The 19,142-nt window shown below is 33.4% G+C and overlaps 1 protein-coding gene across 2 annotated transcripts in view; it reads right to left on the bottom strand.

Moving 5' to 3' along the window:
- Positions 1-236: 236 nt before the first annotated feature.
- The window catches only part of LOC143223586 (3-oxoacyl-[acyl-carrier-protein] reductase FabG-like), a 36,024-nt gene continuing 17,118 nt past the window's right edge, over positions 237-19,142 (bottom strand). For both annotated transcript variants that reach the window (XM_076451714.1, XM_076451715.1), the window contains 5 exons: positions 16,939-17,032; positions 13,215-13,284; positions 4,893-4,929; positions 2,995-3,058; positions 237-732 (listed from right to left, as the gene is read on the bottom strand). In XM_076451714.1, coding sequence (XP_076307829.1) covers positions 574-732; positions 2,995-3,058; positions 4,893-4,929; positions 13,215-13,284; positions 16,939-17,032 — 424 coding nt within the window. In that variant the 3' untranslated portion in view covers positions 237-573. The remainder of the gene's footprint in view (positions 733-2,994; positions 3,059-4,892; positions 4,930-13,214; positions 13,285-16,938; positions 17,033-19,142) is intronic.

The following is a 19,142-nucleotide window of genomic DNA, read 5'->3' as shown; positions in this document are numbered from 1 at the left end:
GATAGTATATAACAATAGTACATGTTTATAAACGAGTATAGTTTAATATTTAATTCATAAAAACAAATAAACAACATTAACAACTAGTATAGAATTATTTTGTAATAATAATACAAATGACTTATAATATATCCAATCATCAAAAAACTTTCTTCATGTGGTAACTACTGTACAGAATGGTCTTTTATATTATAACCATGGAAATGATGGCACATAGGTCATGAATGCCACTGAGAGTTTCTTCATGTAATTTTTATTATATCTCTCTTTTATTATTTAAGTACATTTCTAAACATATGGAAATCTCATTGGCTGTCAACGTATTTTAAGGTAAGACACACTTATCAAACAAAATATCATCTGTATAAAAGTGTTTTCTAATCTTCAGCTGATACAATCTCTGCAAACACATTTTCACCAGATACATAAACCACTTTTTGTAACAGCTCACTTAATCTCAATTGTACCAAGGAAATTAAAATAAGAAGTAAACATTTCAAATGGAAGGACCACAGTATTCAACATTATCATGTCATTTCTGCTTTTCATTTTGGGGTTTACTGACTTTAAGTTCTACCGAGGACACATAGTATGTCGACCTCCATCAACAGGTAAAGTCACGCCGGTTATGAAGGATGCTTCATCGGAAGCAAGGAACGCTATGGCTACTGCAACTTCTTCTGCTTCTCCTGGTCTTCCTAAGGCATGTGTGGTCTTACTTCGTTCTAAAAACTGTTTAGTCAAATAAAACAACTTCCATGTAGTGTGTGCTTTTACGTATTACACAAATACACATCTATAAATGCAAATACTTACTTTATACATTCTATATATAAATATATATACATGTAAATATGCAAAGTGGTCCAAAATTTCTTCCTATTTTAAAATTTAATAATTAAATAACTAAGAAAATACAACCATGCAGTTTTCTATGTGTGCACCATTATTAGCCCCCAGTACGTCTAACTGCTATTCCATTTCAGTCCATGTTTCAAGAAACATGTCCACAGTTACAGTTGCAATGACATTCATTATCCTGTTATTTAACTTTGTGATAAGTGTACAAAACACAATATTCTTATTATACTTTGAAAGAAACAAGTCTAGAGATGTTTAGTGGAGATCACATAATTAGCCCACCATCCATGTCAAACTATGCACTGAGACTTTTACTGCACATTTAACATTTTACAGGTTAATAGTACTCACACTGAAGTGAAATGAAAAACATGGCAATAAAAACTGTTCAAGGCGGGTTACAGAATGTTGAAAATTGTATGGTTGTATTTATTTAGTTATTTAATCATTAGATTTTAAAATAGTAAAAATAATTTTACACTACCCTGTACACTGTTTTACCAAAAGTAGTGTGTCAGCAGATCTTAGGACTGAGGTGGTTGTACTTCATCAACTGACACCATTTTATAAGCATTTAGGTCCAGTTTAAGCATTAATTACATCCTAGTTTCTGTTACTGTCTTGCTAGTGGAACAAACAGACCCTCCATTTCCAAAGCAGTTCCAAGTATTATAACTTATTGAAGGAATTCCTTTCTGTCTCTGTTACAGAGTGTTCAAAAACAGTTCAACTGAGCTAAGGATGAGGCTCTTAGTTGGCCATAGTATCTTGTGGATGTTGCCTCATACCACTGCTAGACACAGTGTGTTTTATGGTGTGATGCATTATCATGCTGGAAAAGGGATTATTTCCCACTAAAGAACTCCACTGCAGCAAACAATTGGCCATTATACAACTAAGAGATCACAACTTTCTAAACTGTTATTACTGGACAGATTCCAAACTAGTTAAGAAAGGCCATGACAATACTTTCATCTTTCATCACACCTGTAATGATGTAATTACATCTAAAATGTTCTGCAGGTTTCAATCAAACTTAAACACATCAATTGAAGTTAAACAATGAGCAACAGCATTCACCAAACCAAATGATGGTTTCCTATTGCTAAACATTCTAATTTCAATGCATAAGGATGATGCCTTGCATCCATAGTTGTGATGAGCATTTGTTGCTAACCATCATTATTTTCTAGCAGCATGGCTATTTGTCAACAGCACACACTGCATGTGCTGGCTTGCAACTTTGACAGCTGATTACAGAACTAAGTGATGGATTTAAGAGCAGACATCAGATTTTCCTTTCAAAGTAAATTTTAAAGTTTTTTTTTTGGACTGAATCAATTATGCATCCAGGATCTCCTATTCATTTAACAAAATATCAATAGTGGGTAAGTACAAGAAGACATGACTGAAGTATCACATTCATTCAATGATGCTTCATCTAACAAGCTTCCACATTGTTACCATAAGCTGATTTACTAGTGGCATTTTGAGTCCAACTTATAAACTATATGGAGATATGCCTAGTGAAATTCACATAAAATTTCAGCTACAGCAGGTCCATTACATTAGAGGTGCACTGTACCAGTACTTTCGGTAATGCAGTGTCCATCAAAAAGAAGTTTTAACAATTTTCAGTATATTACCTAAAATTTTTCAGTTTCAGGTTTTATACAAAACTTGAAAAGGTAAAGATTTTACATACTAAAGATTACGTTTCTTGCTCTTTTAGGAAACATGCATTAATATTCACTTAAATTTAAAGCAAATATTAAAAACATCATTTGTATATATTATAATTTTTATAGCCAACAAAAGCAACTCATATCACAAGCTGAAATAAACATGATTGGTACTTTATGTTTTTATCAATGTACTTCTGAAACAATAAATGTTTTTCTTTGCATACTTGCATCTCATGAGTAGGAATTAACGTAGGTTTGCTATTACTAATGCAACTGTTCTGACAAATAAGCTAAGAGGTTAATCCACTAGCAACCATGTGTTATGGTACTCCTTAACTCTAACTACCAAACTACTATTTTAACAGCTTATGTCGCCTGTTCATGTTATTATGATTTGTATTAAAGATTACATGTAAAAATTCGTCTCAAATAAGAAGTTGTTCCTAACCTGCTTAAAAGCTTCTTCAGTGAGGCCACCACGCAGTTGAAGACCAGTTGTTAGAACACCTGGACTGAAATATCATGTAATCATTTGATAGTAACATTCTGCATCTTAAGTAAGATACGTAGTTGTAAAAAATAAGTTTTGATACTAATGGACACGAGAAATTTTACTAGTCCAACCACTACTTCTTGGTGAACTATGAATTGTAATGACTTATTTGTTATATGTTGCAACTAAATACTATTAATTACAATAACTTCTTTAACATTATACAAAATTATAAGTAATATGATTTACCACAGTATATATAATGCAGATATAAACTCTGTGAGCAAGTTAAACAGTCTATAAATGTTATAGTTTGGTATTCATGACTTACTTAAACATACAAGATTTAATTAAAAATACATAAAAATCTAATATCTCAAGGCAGATTAACTGGTCAAGAGAAGACACCACTGGATATTGGTTAGCTGGTGTGTTTTAGGTACAAAGCTACAAAATGGGCCATTTATGCTCTGCCCATCATATGTATCAATATCCAATCTTTTGTGCTGTAAGCACACAGATCACCACTATAGGACATCACCAAATACACCAGTTTTATCATTTTCTAAGTTAGTAGTACTGGATTTATGTAGAATTTTAATGTTGAAGAATTTTTATGCTGGACATTGTTAAGTCAAAAATAAAAATAAAAATTATACATTCAAAATACAATTTTTTTTAGATACAATATTCATGTAGTTCATAACTAAAATGTACCTTTAGTAGTGATTTATATTCAAAGGAGAGGTTTAAATCATGACCAAGTCCTTATACTACAGTCTGTTTTCTTTAATTGTAAGTGTGTGTGTGTGTGTGTTTTCTTTTAGCAAAGCCACAAAGGCTATCTGCTCAGCCCACCGAGGGGAATCGAACCCCTGATTTTAGCATTGTAAATCCGGAGACATACCGCTGTACTAGCGGGGGGCCTAATTGTAAGTACTATAAACTTTTTACAAGTCAAACTGTAATGTTAACCCTAACAACTGAATAATTTGTTTTTCTATTTTCACAGACTATAACAATAGTAAGTTACTATAAATTTAATGACTAGGAACCCACTCTTCAGCAACTAAGTTTGGAAACAGCTCGAATGAGTAATGAAGAACACTTTATTATAATTGTACAGCATTTGAACAAGGCTATGTCATCATCAGGTAGTGTTTCTTCTCATCAAACGTAAGTCATTTCAGTTATAAGTCAGGTTGTTTAAGACTTTGTGTTTGTTTTTTTTATCCTACGTATTTTGTTTCAATGTTTTTCCTCACTTGTTTACTACTGTAAATCTATCATACCATGTAACTATCTCCAAACTTTATAACACAAAGGTTAAAACTGTCAAATCATGACAATGACAATTTTCTTGAAACATGGCACACTTACAATAGTTTCTTAATTACCCACTTTAGCTGTTTCCATACATTTAAATTTACTATAAGTCTCATTTAATTTACATGTAACTTTAAAGTATATGCCTAATACATATTTTCACTTATTAATAATGATAATTATTAATTTTCAATAACATTTCTTCAAGAGAGACGTACAAAAATACTGTTACTCTATGAAACATTTTTAAAGTCCATTACAAACTATCTTCTTTGCTTAAAAAGAAACCTAATGATAAATATTTTGGTACCGCTTAGTTAAAGATTATACAGTTTACAGAAAACAAACCTACAGAAGCTAAAATATTTATGCAGAAGAACATCTTGAAAGGACAATATAAATAATAGGATAACAAGTACACACATCACATAAAAACAAGTAATATCAGTTGAACTGTAACATTTTGCAAAAGAATTAAATCATCTTAATTTGAAACAAGTTGTTAAAAGGAAAGAAAATGAACTCACTTGACAGCATTCACTCTAACCTGCTTAGGGGCAAGTTCTATATCAAACAGAAATAAGGTTAACATTGTAAGAAATATTTCAACAATGGACTTTTTCATGTCAAAGTCTCTCTACTTACACCCTTTATCTTACTTTTTCTGACAAACAAGTAGAACAAGAAAAGTTATAATTTACCTATCCTGAAAATGTATTTCCAACAGGTATTTCCCTCCTTTCACGAGTTTAGGTATTCTCATTTATCATTGCCTTCCATATATGAACCTTTTTTCTGTGTATCACAAACCTTCTGCTCTTCCTAATTGGAATCAACGTGTGTCTCAAGTAAATCATCATGTGTCACCTCACCATCAAAAGGAACACAGTATACATACAAGACTCCCTTTGTACACTTATACCAAACTATCACTTTGAAGTTTGGCAGAAAATGATAGAACCAGAAGTGGGTGGGAAGTAGTTACATTGAAAATGTATTACCGATAGAAAAAAGTATAATATCTGATATGATACTTCCCTCTGATAAAAGGTTAACTAGAATCCCACACTTATAAGGAGGACAGATCAGTACAAGTGAACAATAGACATACCCCTGAAAGTGTGTAAAGGATACCCTATAGATGAGAGAGTCAGATCAGAATATCTTAAGTAGGGATTGTGTGAGATATCAGGGGAGAAAATGAGAGAAGCACATCCAAGTAAGAGAGAATGTGCTAGAAAAGTGATCTTAACCAGAGAAAGGTATTGGAACATAATCCTACAATGAGAAAAGTGGGTAAAAAAGGATGTACTCTACAGTATAGAGTGGCTAGTACTTGGCTGTACTTGGCAAGTTAACTACATCTAAAACCTCCTCGTGGGGCACCAACATAAACATGAGGGTAGGAAGAGAACCACACTGTTTTCACATTAAGCCTAAAAACAAGGGAATTGAGAATCACTTCAATTCCCAACTATGAAATGTGGATTAGCTCTGAGCTGTTGATCCAGAAATTTAACATCTGGTATCAAAAGAATGTTTATCACCTGTAATCAACTTCCCCAATTGTGAAACAGCCTAGGATCATCCAAACAGCAATAACATCCACATAAGAAGAAAGAACGAGGGATAGCCAAGGACAGAACCTGAAGAATCCCTGTACTACCACTGTGACCTACAACACAGATAGAAGAAATAGAGGGAGGAAGATAAACAACCTAAAACCTCTGTAGAGGCATATGTTGATTGGTTCATTCTAAATCCAAAACTTGTCCATGGGGTACCAACATCCACAGGATGAGGGTTCCCAGTCAAAGGAATGAACTGCATTCTCATGTTTCACTGTGTTATATTGTCTCAAATTGAAGGATGTAATCTATGCTTATAGAACACCACTGCTCTACTCTGCACTAAGTGGTTATGTGTGTAACTCATACAGAAGAGTACTTTGACAGTCAACCATCCAAGCAGCTTGGAACTGGTAAGTCACATGTTTCCCATAATCCACTAGAAGAAAAGGAGAATGAGAAGGCATGAAGAGTCCAGAGAAATGTCATCACCTGAGACAATGCAATGAATAATTACACAACTCTATTTTCAAAACCAGATCATATCAATTTGTTCCGTCAAGGTATCATAGAGATGGGAAGCTATCCCTTTCCAATTTACCTATAAGTCCATGGATGGTATGGTTCAGAATAGGAAAATGTATGAAGAAAAGCCATGAGATTATTCATTTACAAGAGATCTTGTGAAACACCCCATCTCAACAGTAAGCATTACAAAGCCATAGAGGATAAAGCTCTAATCCATGTGGCTTTACAGTGCAGAGTTAGAGCTAAAGAATACATGGTCAGGTACCACTGACCCCAGAAAGGGATCCCTGTATGGAGTGTATGAATAAGTATGAGGAACAGCAACAGTTGGAAAGTGAAAACCAAAGGAAGCAAAAAATCACAACATCATGTAAATAATGGAAGATAAATGTGTTAGGAGAGGTCCACATGCCTGATTGAAGAATTTCCTCCAAAAGCCAACAAAGACAAGTGGAAGAAAATTTGAGGTGTCAACTTGATGAGAAGTTACTCTAAACAAATTCTGCTTAGAATAGGACAAGGAGAAATAAACCAACTGTATCAAACAATGAACCCGAGGGGACAGATGTCTCGATGAAGAAGACTGCTATGAGATAGAAGTAGGAAATGGTAACCATGGTAGGAAACAATGTGGATAATATAACAATGAAGAACATACATTGGACATAAAAGAGTATCCAAATCAGGATGAGGGTAGAGATGAAAATTGAAATAGACAAAAATGAGGAGTTATCCTCTTAAGCCACCAAGGTTTTTATGAGGGAAAGGAGAAAATAGGTGTGATTGTAAAACGTACATCGTCAGTGGTAAATGAGTCAGACTGCCAATGGCAACAAGGTTAAAAAGATGAAGAAATATACATTAAAGGATAGGCTAAATAAAGAACATATGAAAAGAGGTTCAAACAAAGGTAAAACTAAAGGGATGGAGGACTACATTAATATCTCAGTCAGAAAGAGTAGGTCGACAAATCATGATGGAATGGATTAACAAAATAAGGGATAGGTGAAGCAAATACTCTGAGCAAAGTGAAAGACAAAAAGTATGGGACAAGGCTACCCAACAACCTGAAATTGGGGAGATCAAAAGCCCTTGAATGAAAAATCACATGAGAAATTCAGAGACTCCAGCCACAATAAGGTGAGCAGATGAAAATCTGCAAGCATGAAACCATGTGTGAAAGACTTTCCACTTCCCTGAGAGAAGGATGTATGGATTGAGCCAAATGAAAAGCTACACAATAGAGAAACTACATCTCCTTGCCAAGGACTGGACAAAAGCTGGGCATGAAGATGGAGAATGTAAACTGTCAGATGTAGAACCAGTGACTGAGGTTGATGAAGGAGGTTGGAGAAAAATGGAAGTTGTCCAGGAGGGTTGATGATTGGTTGGTATTTATTGGTGCAAAGCAACTAGGCTATCTGCACCACAAAATTGGTAAAAAAATTAAAAATAAAAGTAAAATTATTAAAATACATAAAAGGGAATCACGGTAAAACAAAAACAAGTTGAATTAAAAATTTGAGTTAAAAAGGCTAATGGCCCTTAAAAATTTAAAAACACAACTGAGGTGGACAGTGTCACCATCACCAATGACATTGTCCAATAAAAGAAAATGATGAGTTAAAAAACTGTGACCAATGTGTAGCCTAGCTAGAACAACTTCTTCCTTCTGTTCCTTATGAAACCAAGATGGCCAAAGATCAAAAGGTTTTATCTGGAAAAGCTTATGATCACATTGCTCACTCCAAGTCAACTGCCAACTGACATGGAGCTGAGCCTTGAACACAGAACCATAGTCCATATATGGGACAGGCAGAATTGTGATAGCACCAGAGCAAACAGACTTAGCTGTGGTGTCAGTGAGCTCATTCTCATGAATAACAATGTTGCCTGGTATTCAAAAAAACTGAATAGAAATAGATGATAAAGAGAAACAAGCCAGTTGGTTTTGAATATCAACAAGAACAGGGTAAGAACTAAAATGATTGACTCCAAGGCCAGTAGAAAGCTAAGCGAATCCAGGGCAAGAGAAATGGCATACAGTTCAGCAGTGAACACAGAAACTGCAGAGGGGATCCTGTATGCAACCATCTAACCAAAATGAACCATCCATATAAATGGGAATGGAAAGGTGGTTTGAAACATTTTTGGCAAATAGAAGACAGTTCTTCCGATCGGGAATATCCACATTTTTCAGAGGGCTCAAAAAAAGGTCGCATTTGATGGTGTTTATAAGTCATGGTGGGATGGTCTGATGAGTGGAGACAGCATTGTCATCCAGTGACAGACCCAATTCAGTCAACTCCACCTGGATATGAAGGCAAAAAGAGGCAATGGTATACCATCTATTCTGAAAAAACATGGCACACTGAGTAAGGAAAATACAACCCCAGGTAGGATGCTGGGGTAAGGATCAAAGTTTTGCCATATATAGTTACAAATAGCAGAGATGTAGAGGAGGTTCATGAGACTCAGTGTACAAACTCTGGACTGGAAAAGTGCAGAAAGCCCTTGTGCAGAGCCGAGGTCCCTGATGGTGAACAGGGTCCAGCATTTTCAAGGATGAGATCTTGACAAAGCCATGAACCAGAACCATACACCAGTTTCGATTGGCATGATAGATTTTTAGCATGGAACATCGATCTGCTCCCCAAGAAGTGGAAGAGAGAGCATGGAGGAGAACCAAAGATATGAAGACTGTACTGAGATGGGAATATGCAGGTAAGCATTGGTGACATCCATATTGGTTTTCCATAAACCTTGAGAAAATGCCCACTGAGGGGTGAGATAGGACTCCACAGTGAAATGGGAAAGATAAACAAAGCAACTGTGGTGGGACAAATTGATGATAGGCCTTCAAGTCCTGTGTTTTCTTGGAAACAACAAAGGAGTAATACCCTGATGAATGTTAAGTAGCATGTTTGATAGTCTGTTGAGTGAGATCTTGAATTGACTATGACAGATGCTGACAAACAATGGGATTTTAAGGTGAAGGAAAGGAAATATGTGCAAAAAACAAAGGAGGCATGGCAAGAAATGGAACTATCGGTAATGAATCATGTGTCGTTGAGATAAATGACAAGCTGTGGATCTTCAAAAAGAAGAAATGGGTAAGGGTTGGGAAGGCTAAGGACAAGAAACTGAAATTTGTCCCACACTTGGTTCTGACTGAGACAAAAGAGCTACCAGATGGGAAAGGGTAGACTGTTGTTAGACTGATGCTACCTGAGATTAATAAAACTCTAGGACTGTATCAAAAACAAAATGGTGTAAAAAACAGAGACATACATAAATACTCGAGATAGAGTGCAGCTAAGAAGACCTTTGATAACACAGCATTCCGACGGTGGAAAACCACATATGTAAAGCTAGATCTGAAGATGACAAAAGTGCCAATGTGGAGGTAAGGATGGGTAAGATGACTCCAGGAAACCCCTCCAGATTTCTGTGAAAAACCTAAAATAGAAGATGCATTGTGAAAGGATACTGTAAAAGAGTTGTGAGGGTAAGATGTAGGTTTGAACATTGGACATGAGTTATATTGACAGGGAATTTGGGACCTGTCACCCAAACATGTAAAACAGAATCCAACAGATGCTGGAGGTGGTGCATGATTCCAATATGGTGGAGCAAGAGGCTTGTGGCATGTGTAAAGAAATAATTCACATATAGGGGTCAGCAATGAACAAGAATAGCTAATGTTGTGAGTGATATGAAGTACTGTATTAGAAACATGGTTAGTCTAGAATGCTTACCAATTCAAAAGTCTGGTAACTGTCAACAAATGTTACTTACTTCCATCAGAGTTTTCATTAAGACAATTCCAATAACCCTATCTTACAATCAACTGCACATGGAAGTTCCAACTTTAGTCATTGGTTAAGGTTAGAACATTTCTGATTTAAGCAACTTTATAACATTCAGAGTTTATATCATCTTATTTTTTAATCATATACATAAGAAATATAATATGCCATAAGTTCTTAGAACTGATTCTTGTTTTCTAAGCAACAAGTACATGTGAACTGAAAGTGTATACAGTATACAATATTTTAAAAATATACATGTAAAATAACAGTGTAAATGGTTTAAACAAATAATCTCATGTCATTCTCTTAACTGAAGACAACACTTCAAATCTTACATGTGATATCCACAAGAGATAAAGAGAACACCTACTCTAGCAACACTAGACTAAGTAATTTTGTAAAGAACACAGTGGAAAGCTATCAGAGATGTGCCTTAAAAGTTATACAATTTTTTTTTTCTATTATGGTTAATTTGTATATTACATGTTATAAATGTACAAGGAAATTTCATATCATAACAAGGCCTAACTCAAGACACTGAAAATACCACTTCACGGTTTATGACAACTTATGTCAAAACATTAATGCACATGTAATAATTTCTATTAACATCTAATATGTTCTATCTATATTTGATTAATTTCTCAACATTCAACTTTAAAACAGAACTTTTGTACAATATTCCAAAATGGTATAAAAATACTTTGTATAATGCATTTGGATGTCTCTGTCATATCTTTCTATCCCAATAAAATGTATTCATACATTCATCATAACATAATTCACCATTTCTTCTTTAACAAATATCTAGTGATTTACATTTTCAATACTTAAATATTAGGAAAACAGAAGAAATCAATCTTTCATACAAATTGTTTTTGTTTAATGGATGTATCAGTATGTTCAGAATTAGTGGTGAATGCTTCTAAATCCTGTAGAATGTGGTAGATCAGAGTATCAAACCACCAGACCCTGTCCCATAAATAAACACTCCTAAAAAAGTGACATTGTAAATATATGCAACAAACATGCGAGCTATTTCAATAATGAAAATAAATATTATATAATTTAAAATTACGCATGTATCGTATGTGTGCGTATCTATATCTGTCTATCTATTGTCGTCCATTTGTCTGTTGTCTTAACATCCTATGCTGTAGTTAGGAAGCTAGCCGGGTCAATTTTGATGAAATAAAGTAATATAGAAATTCAGGAGGATCCGCTTCTGAGGTTGAATTTTATTGGATAAGAATTGAAGCTGATACCAAAGGAAAGCAAAGATTATTATTACACTTCAAATAAATGATTCATGCTTTATGGCTTAAATTAGTGAGGAAAAGAAAAGAAAGGCCTATCCTCCATTTCTCAACTTAACTTTTTTTACTGTAAAAATAAATTTATGTATATTTAAAACATCTAATCAAATACATTATAGAACAAAACAAAAAACAGTTCAGCTACAAGACACAAAAACATATTCTACATGTTAAGATATATTTTATAAATTATAATGACATTTATATAAAATATCACTTGATCCTTTTCTTAGTTAACCTTATGGTAATTAAAATGTTACCTGCTTGGCTCAAATCGAAATTTGAAACTTCTAATATTCTATGCAAGTGCTCTACCAAATGTGCTAAAGGACTAACTCCCTAGAAAATGATCGTAAGGTACTTTTAACAGCTCAAACTACCAAAACCTTTATATCATAACTCATAATAGTTTCTTCTATATAAAGAATTCCTTGACATTTTCTGATGCTTATTTTTTATGGTTAGCTTCTATACAAAAGAAATAGAAATAAGACAGATAGCTAAACAACTTCCATGTGAGAATTCCAAACAGAAGTTCACTGAAAGCTGGTTATAAAGAATAAACTGTTGGGAGATGAATGGAACCACATTTTTCTATTTTAGATTTGCAGAAATGCAAAATTTTTTTAAATGTTTTTGTACATAATTTTCATAGCAATTTAAACCTTCTTTCAATAATTAAATAATTTAGAACAAAATTTTAAAATATATAAGCATCATCATATGAATTTGCAAAACATCATAATGAAATTTTAGTAACATCAATTTATAAACATGTCACATAGAACAACACTAATCTTTCTGATACTGGTTTCCTGTACCCTACATATTCTTGGGCCATTAAAGTACAATGAAAAAAAAACCATTAAAAGTTACACAATTATTCTAATAGTTTTCGTGAAATCTCATGGCTTGGTAAGATGGTTGTTGACAAATCATACACACTGTCTGCAAACTGATAGTTGAGAAACACCGATTACAGAGAGAGTTTCACTAAGCATGTTAATTTTGTTTAATATTTAATCTCCTTTAATTCTCTACCTGATTCATATTTTACAAATGTCAAGTGTATTATTTTATGGATCCAAATCAAAATTATGTATTTACATTAATAAAATAAAAACATTTTTAATGTCTTAATATTTTCCATGTCAACATCTCAGAAGTGGAATTCATTTTCATTCTCATCATACATACATTACATACATATATAAAATATACCAGAAATGGGAAGGAATACAAAGAATTTGGTAAGAGTGTAAATGCATCACTTATTGTTGGGATAAGTTATATCACAGAAGTAAGACGTTTCTCACTCACTGGTAAGTAAATAACTTAACTTTCACTTCACATATTACTCAGAATTATTTTATCAAAATAATAGAATAGAGTAGTAACTAATGTTTGAGTAATTGGAACACAGAATTTAACTAATTGCAATCACTAGCTATGATACTTTCTAATTACCAGAAGTTTTAATTATGCTACAAAGAACAAAAGATGTTCTCACAACATACAATTACTAGCCTAGCTGTACATCATAACTTACAGAGATAATATAGTGCTACTGATATTAAGTGGTTTAATGTGTTTTTTTAGTCTCAATCACTTAAACAGATATTTACCAAGGGCTACACAGTGGGTGAACTGATCAACAGCACTCTTAGACATGCAGTAAGTCAAGACACCAGCAAACTAGAATAAGAAATAAAATTACACAAATAGAACATTAATTCAAATCATGTTTTGAACAAAAAGTCAAATAAAAAAGTTACATTCAAACAATTCCCTCACTGGTACACTGGAGAGAAATTAAAGTAAAAAAAAAACTGTTCTTTTCTTCTCTTTATCTCTAGTTTTATGATAATTTAGTAATCAGTTTTTAAATAGTTATATATACAAGCACATTCACCCTATCCAATCTAAAGACCATATTTCAGGTGTCAAGTGCAGACCTGTGTATAAACTTCCAAACCATAAGTCGAAATACTAGTTTTAACTCTTATTTAAATAACATTTCCTGAAAATATCTTAGAATGAACAATTTCTCACTTTCTATCACTTATTTAGCATGATTTGCAAAGAAAATTGAAAGAAAGAAGGTTGTGTGTGTTTTCTTTTAGCAAAGCTACATCAGGCTATTTGCTGAGCCCACTGAGGGGAATCGAACCTCCAATTTTAGCATTATAAATCTGTAGACTTACCACTGTACTAGCAGGAGGCAAAAAAAGGAGTTCTGTTCAACACTAAGGAACTGTACGAAGTGCATTTAACACTAAGGAACTGTACGAAGTGCATTTAACACTGAGGAACTGTACGAAGTGCATTTAACACTAAGGAACTGTACGAAGTGCATTTAACACTGAGGAACTGTGCGAAGTGCATTTAACACTGAGGAACTGTACGAAGTGCATTTAACACTAAGGAACTGTGCGAAGTGCATTTAACACTAAGGAACTGTACGAAGTGCATTTAACACTGAGGAACTGTGCAAAGTGCATTTAACACTGAGGAACTGTACGAAGTGCATTTAACACTGAGGAACTGTACGAAGTGCATTTAACACTAAGGAACTGTACGAAGTGCATTTAACACTAAGGAACTGTACGAAGTGCATTTAACACTGAGGAACTGTACGAAGTGCATTTAACACTAAGGAACTGTGCGAAGTGCATTTAACACTAAGGAACTGTACGAAGTGCATTTAACACTGAGGAACTGTACGAAGTGCATTTAACACTAAGGAACTGTACGAAGTGCATTTAACACTGAGGAACTGTACGAAGTGCATTTAACACTAAGGAACTGTCGAAGTGCATTTAACACTAAGGAACTGTCTGAGTGCATTTAACACTGAGGAACTGTCTGAAGTGCATTTAACACTGAGGAACTGTCTGAAGTGCATTTAACACTGAGGAACTGTACGAAGTGCATTTAACACTGAGGAACTGTACGAAGTGCATTTAACACTAAGGAACTGTGCGAAGTGCATTTAACACTAAGGAACTGTACGAAGTGCATTTAACACTAAGGAACTGTACGAAGTGCATTTAACACTAAGGAACTGTGCGAAGTGCATTTAACACTAAGGAACTGTACGAAGTGCATTTAACACTGAGGAACTGTGCAAAGTGCATTTAACACTGAGGAACTGTACGAAGTGCATTTAACACTGAGGAACTGCAAATGGTGCATTTAACACTAAGGAACTGTGCAGTGCATTTAACACTAAGGAACTGTAAATGAGTGCATTTAACACTAAGGAACTGTCGCGGTGCATTTAACACTAAGGAACTGTCATGGTGCATTTAACACTGAGGAACTGTCTGAAGTGCATTTAACACTGAGGAACTGTCTGAAGTGCATTTAACACTGAGGAACTGTCTGAAGTGCATTTAACACTGAGGAACTGTGCGCGGTGCATTTAACACTGAGGAACTGTACGAAGTGCATTTAACACTGAGGAACTGTGCGAAGTGCATTTAACACTGAGGAACTGTGCGAAGTGCATTTAACACTGAGGAACTGTACGAAGTGCATTTAACACTGAGGAACTGTACGAAGTGCATTTAACACTGAGGAACTGTGCAAAGTGCATTTAACACTGAGGAACTGTACGAAGTGCATTTAACACTGAGGAACTGTACGAAGTGCATTTAACACTAAGGAACTGTGCGAAGTGCATTTAACACTAAGGAACTGTACGAAGTGCATTTAACACTAAGGAACTGTGCGAAGTGCATTTAACACTAAGGAACTGTACAGGTGCATTTAACACTGAGGAACTGTACTGAAGTGCATTTAACACTGAGGAACTGTCTGAGTGCATTTAACACTGAGGAACTGTCTGAGTGCATTTAACACTGAGGAACTGTACGAAGTGCATTTAACACTGAGGAACTGTGCGAAGTGCATTTAACACTGAGGAACTGTGCGAACGAAGTGCATTTAACACTGAGGAACTGTGCGAAGTGCATTTAACACTGAGGAACTGTGCGAAGTGCATTTAACACTAAGGAACTGTGCGAAGTGCATTTAACACTAAGGAACTGTACGAAGTGCATTTAACACTGAGGAACTGTACGAAGTGCATTTAACACTGAGGAACTGTACGAAGTGCATTTAACACTGAGGAACTGTACGAAGTGCATTTAACACTGAGGAACTGTGCGAAGTGCATTTAACACTGAGGAACTGTACGAAGTGCATTTAACACTGAGGAACTGTACGAAGTGCATTTATCAAGTTTTTTTATAATTTACTGCCTATTCCAAGTCACAGGTTTAAATTTGTTACAGTTACCATATCCCATTTCCTAATTTTACTTTTAAAAGGCTATTATTGCTGTATAGTATGTGTGACCTGAACAATTAATAAGGAAGGGCAACCTTGGAAATAGGTACAGTAAATGTTTCAGTACCACTGATTCAAGCAGGTTATAAATTATTTGAGAGTAGAATATATAAAGAAATTTGAGCAATAATGTATGGTTTATGGGAAACTAACTACTAGCAGTTCCTTTAAGAATGAAAAAAGAATCTGATAAGGAGCTTAGAAAACCTTGGAGCGCATCAAAGACCAATAATTATTTTTTCTTTACACAAGTTTTCACATTAAATCACATTTGTTAGAAAGCCATGGAAAGTTTTTCTTTGAAAAGACATCAGGTAAATTTAGTTAGGTTTAGTGAGTAGGCAAAAACAAAATATTCCTGTGACTCAAGTCCTTATATTTACTGTATTCAAACAATACAGATAAACAAAGGAACTTAATATCAGCTCCAAACTAATCTCAACCACAAATAGTTTTACCAAAATCCTGTTAGCTAACCTGACATAGATAATTGTTGTAAGTTATTTATTTTGAATTCTACCATTTAAACTGAACAGTACATAAAATGGAGCTTTCTGACAAAAAATAACAAAACTTTAACTTCTCATATGAAGGAAGTATTTTTAAAGTTTTTTTTTTTTCAAAACAGTGTTTCATAACAAAAGTTTGTAACTTTCAAAATTACAGAAGATTATCTGAAAATTTTCAAGTTTGAAAACATAAAATATTTGGAAAGTGTGTATTATGTTCTAAGCAGCTTGGTTAAGTATTTCAACTGTTAGAATGAAGAAAACAAAATGGGAGAATTTCAGTGATACTCCTCTGGTTCACAAAAAAAGTTATAATATTTAAAACTTGAATTAATTACTGGATTCTAAAACCAACGATCAAGGACTTAAGGACTGAAACTGTAAAACAAATATTGTTCAAAATCACAATTATGTTATGTTTTGCTTTCCTAACAATTCAGTTTTTGTTCCACATAAAAAATACAAAGTTTTTCTAGTTTAAACTTACAGATCTTAGTCCATTTACACTGGATACATTAACAATGTTGCCTTTACTTGAAACAAGGTAAGGGACAGCTAGCATGGTCAAGTGATATACAGATCTGTTAAAGAGAGAGCATGTTTCACCATGTTTTATAGCCTAGCAACATAGTTAGTAATATAAAAAAAAAAGATCATACTTCAAATACAATACACTACAAACATTACTATAGCATTATATTGGGACAATACACTACAAACATTACTATAGCATTATATTGGGACAATACACTACAAACATTACTATAGCATTATATTGGAACAATACACAACAAACATTACTATAGCATTATATTGGGACAATACACTACAAACATTACTTTTATAGCATTATATTGGGACAATACACTACAAACATTACTTTTATAGCATTATATTGGGACAATACACTACAAACATTACTTTTATAGCATTATATTGGGACAATACACTAAAAACATTACTTTTATAGCATTATATTGGGACAATACACAACAAACATTACTTTTATAGCATTATATTGGGACAATACACAACAAACATTACTATAGCAATATATTGGGACAATACACTACAAACATTACTTTTATAGCATTATATTGGGACAATACACTACAAACATTACTTTTATAGCATTATATTGGGACAATACACAACAAACATTACTTTTATAGCATTATATTGGGACAATACACAACAAACATTACTTTTATAGCATTATATTGGGACAATACACAACAAACATTACTTTTATAGCATTATATTGGGACAATACACTACAAACATTACTTTTATAGCATTATATTGGGACAATACACAACAAACATTACTTTTATAGCATTATATTGGGACAATACACAACAAACATGACTTTTATAGCATTATATTGGGACAATACACTACAAACATTACTTTTATAGCATTATATTGGGACAATACACTACAAACATTACTTTTATAGCATAATATTGGGACAATACACAACAAACATTACTTTTATAGCATTATATTGGGACAATACACAACAAACATTACTTTTATAGCATTATATTGGGACAATACACTACAAACATTACTTTTATAGCATTATATTGGGACAATACACTACAAACATTACTTTTATAGCATTATATTGGGACAATACACTACAAACATTACTTTTATAGCATTATATTGGGACAATATACTACAAACTACAAACATTACTTTTATAGCATAATATTGGGACAATACACTACAAACATTACTTTTATAGCATTATATTGGGACAATACACTACAAACATTACTTTTATAGCATAATATTGGGACAATACACAACAAACATTACTTTTATAGCATTATATTGGGACAATACACAACAAACATTACTTTTATAGCATTATATTGGGACAATACACAACAAACATTACTTTTATAGCATTATATTGGGACAATACACAACAAACATTACTTTTATAGCATTATATTGGGACAATACACTACAAACATTACTTTTATAGCATTATATTGGGACAATACACAACAAACATTACTTTTATAGCATTATATTGGGACAATACACAACAAACATTACTTTTATAGCATTATATTGGGACAATACACTACAAACATTACTTTTATAGCATTATATTGGGACAATACACAACAAACATTACTTTTATAGCATTATATTGGGACAATACACAACAAACATTACTATAGCAATATATTGGGACAATACACTACAAACATTACTTTTATAGCATTATATTGGGACAATACACTACAAACATTACTTTTATAGCATTATATTGGGACAATACACAACAAACATTACTTTTATAGCATTATATTGGGACAATACACAACAAACATTACTTTTATAGCATTATATTGGGACAATACACTACAAACATTACTTTTATAGCATTATATTGGGACAATACACAACAAACATTACATTTATAGCATTATATTGGGACAATACACAACAAACATTACTTTATAGCATTATATTGGGACAATACACTACAAACATTACTTTTATAGCATTATATTGGGACAATACACTACAAACATTACTTTTATAGCATTATATTGGGACAATACACAACAAACATTACTTTTATAGCATTATATTGGGACAATACACTACAAACATTACTTTTATAGCATAATATTGGGACAATACACTACAAACATTACTTTTATA

Source organism: Tachypleus tridentatus, chromosome 8, assembly GCF_004210375.1.
Source record: "Tachypleus tridentatus isolate NWPU-2018 chromosome 8, ASM421037v1, whole genome shotgun sequence".
Classification (NCBI taxonomy): Eukaryota; Metazoa; Arthropoda; class Merostomata; order Xiphosura; family Limulidae; genus Tachypleus; species Tachypleus tridentatus.
Note: the sequence above shows the minus strand (reverse complement) of the source record. Positions and strands in the feature narration are given on the sequence as shown.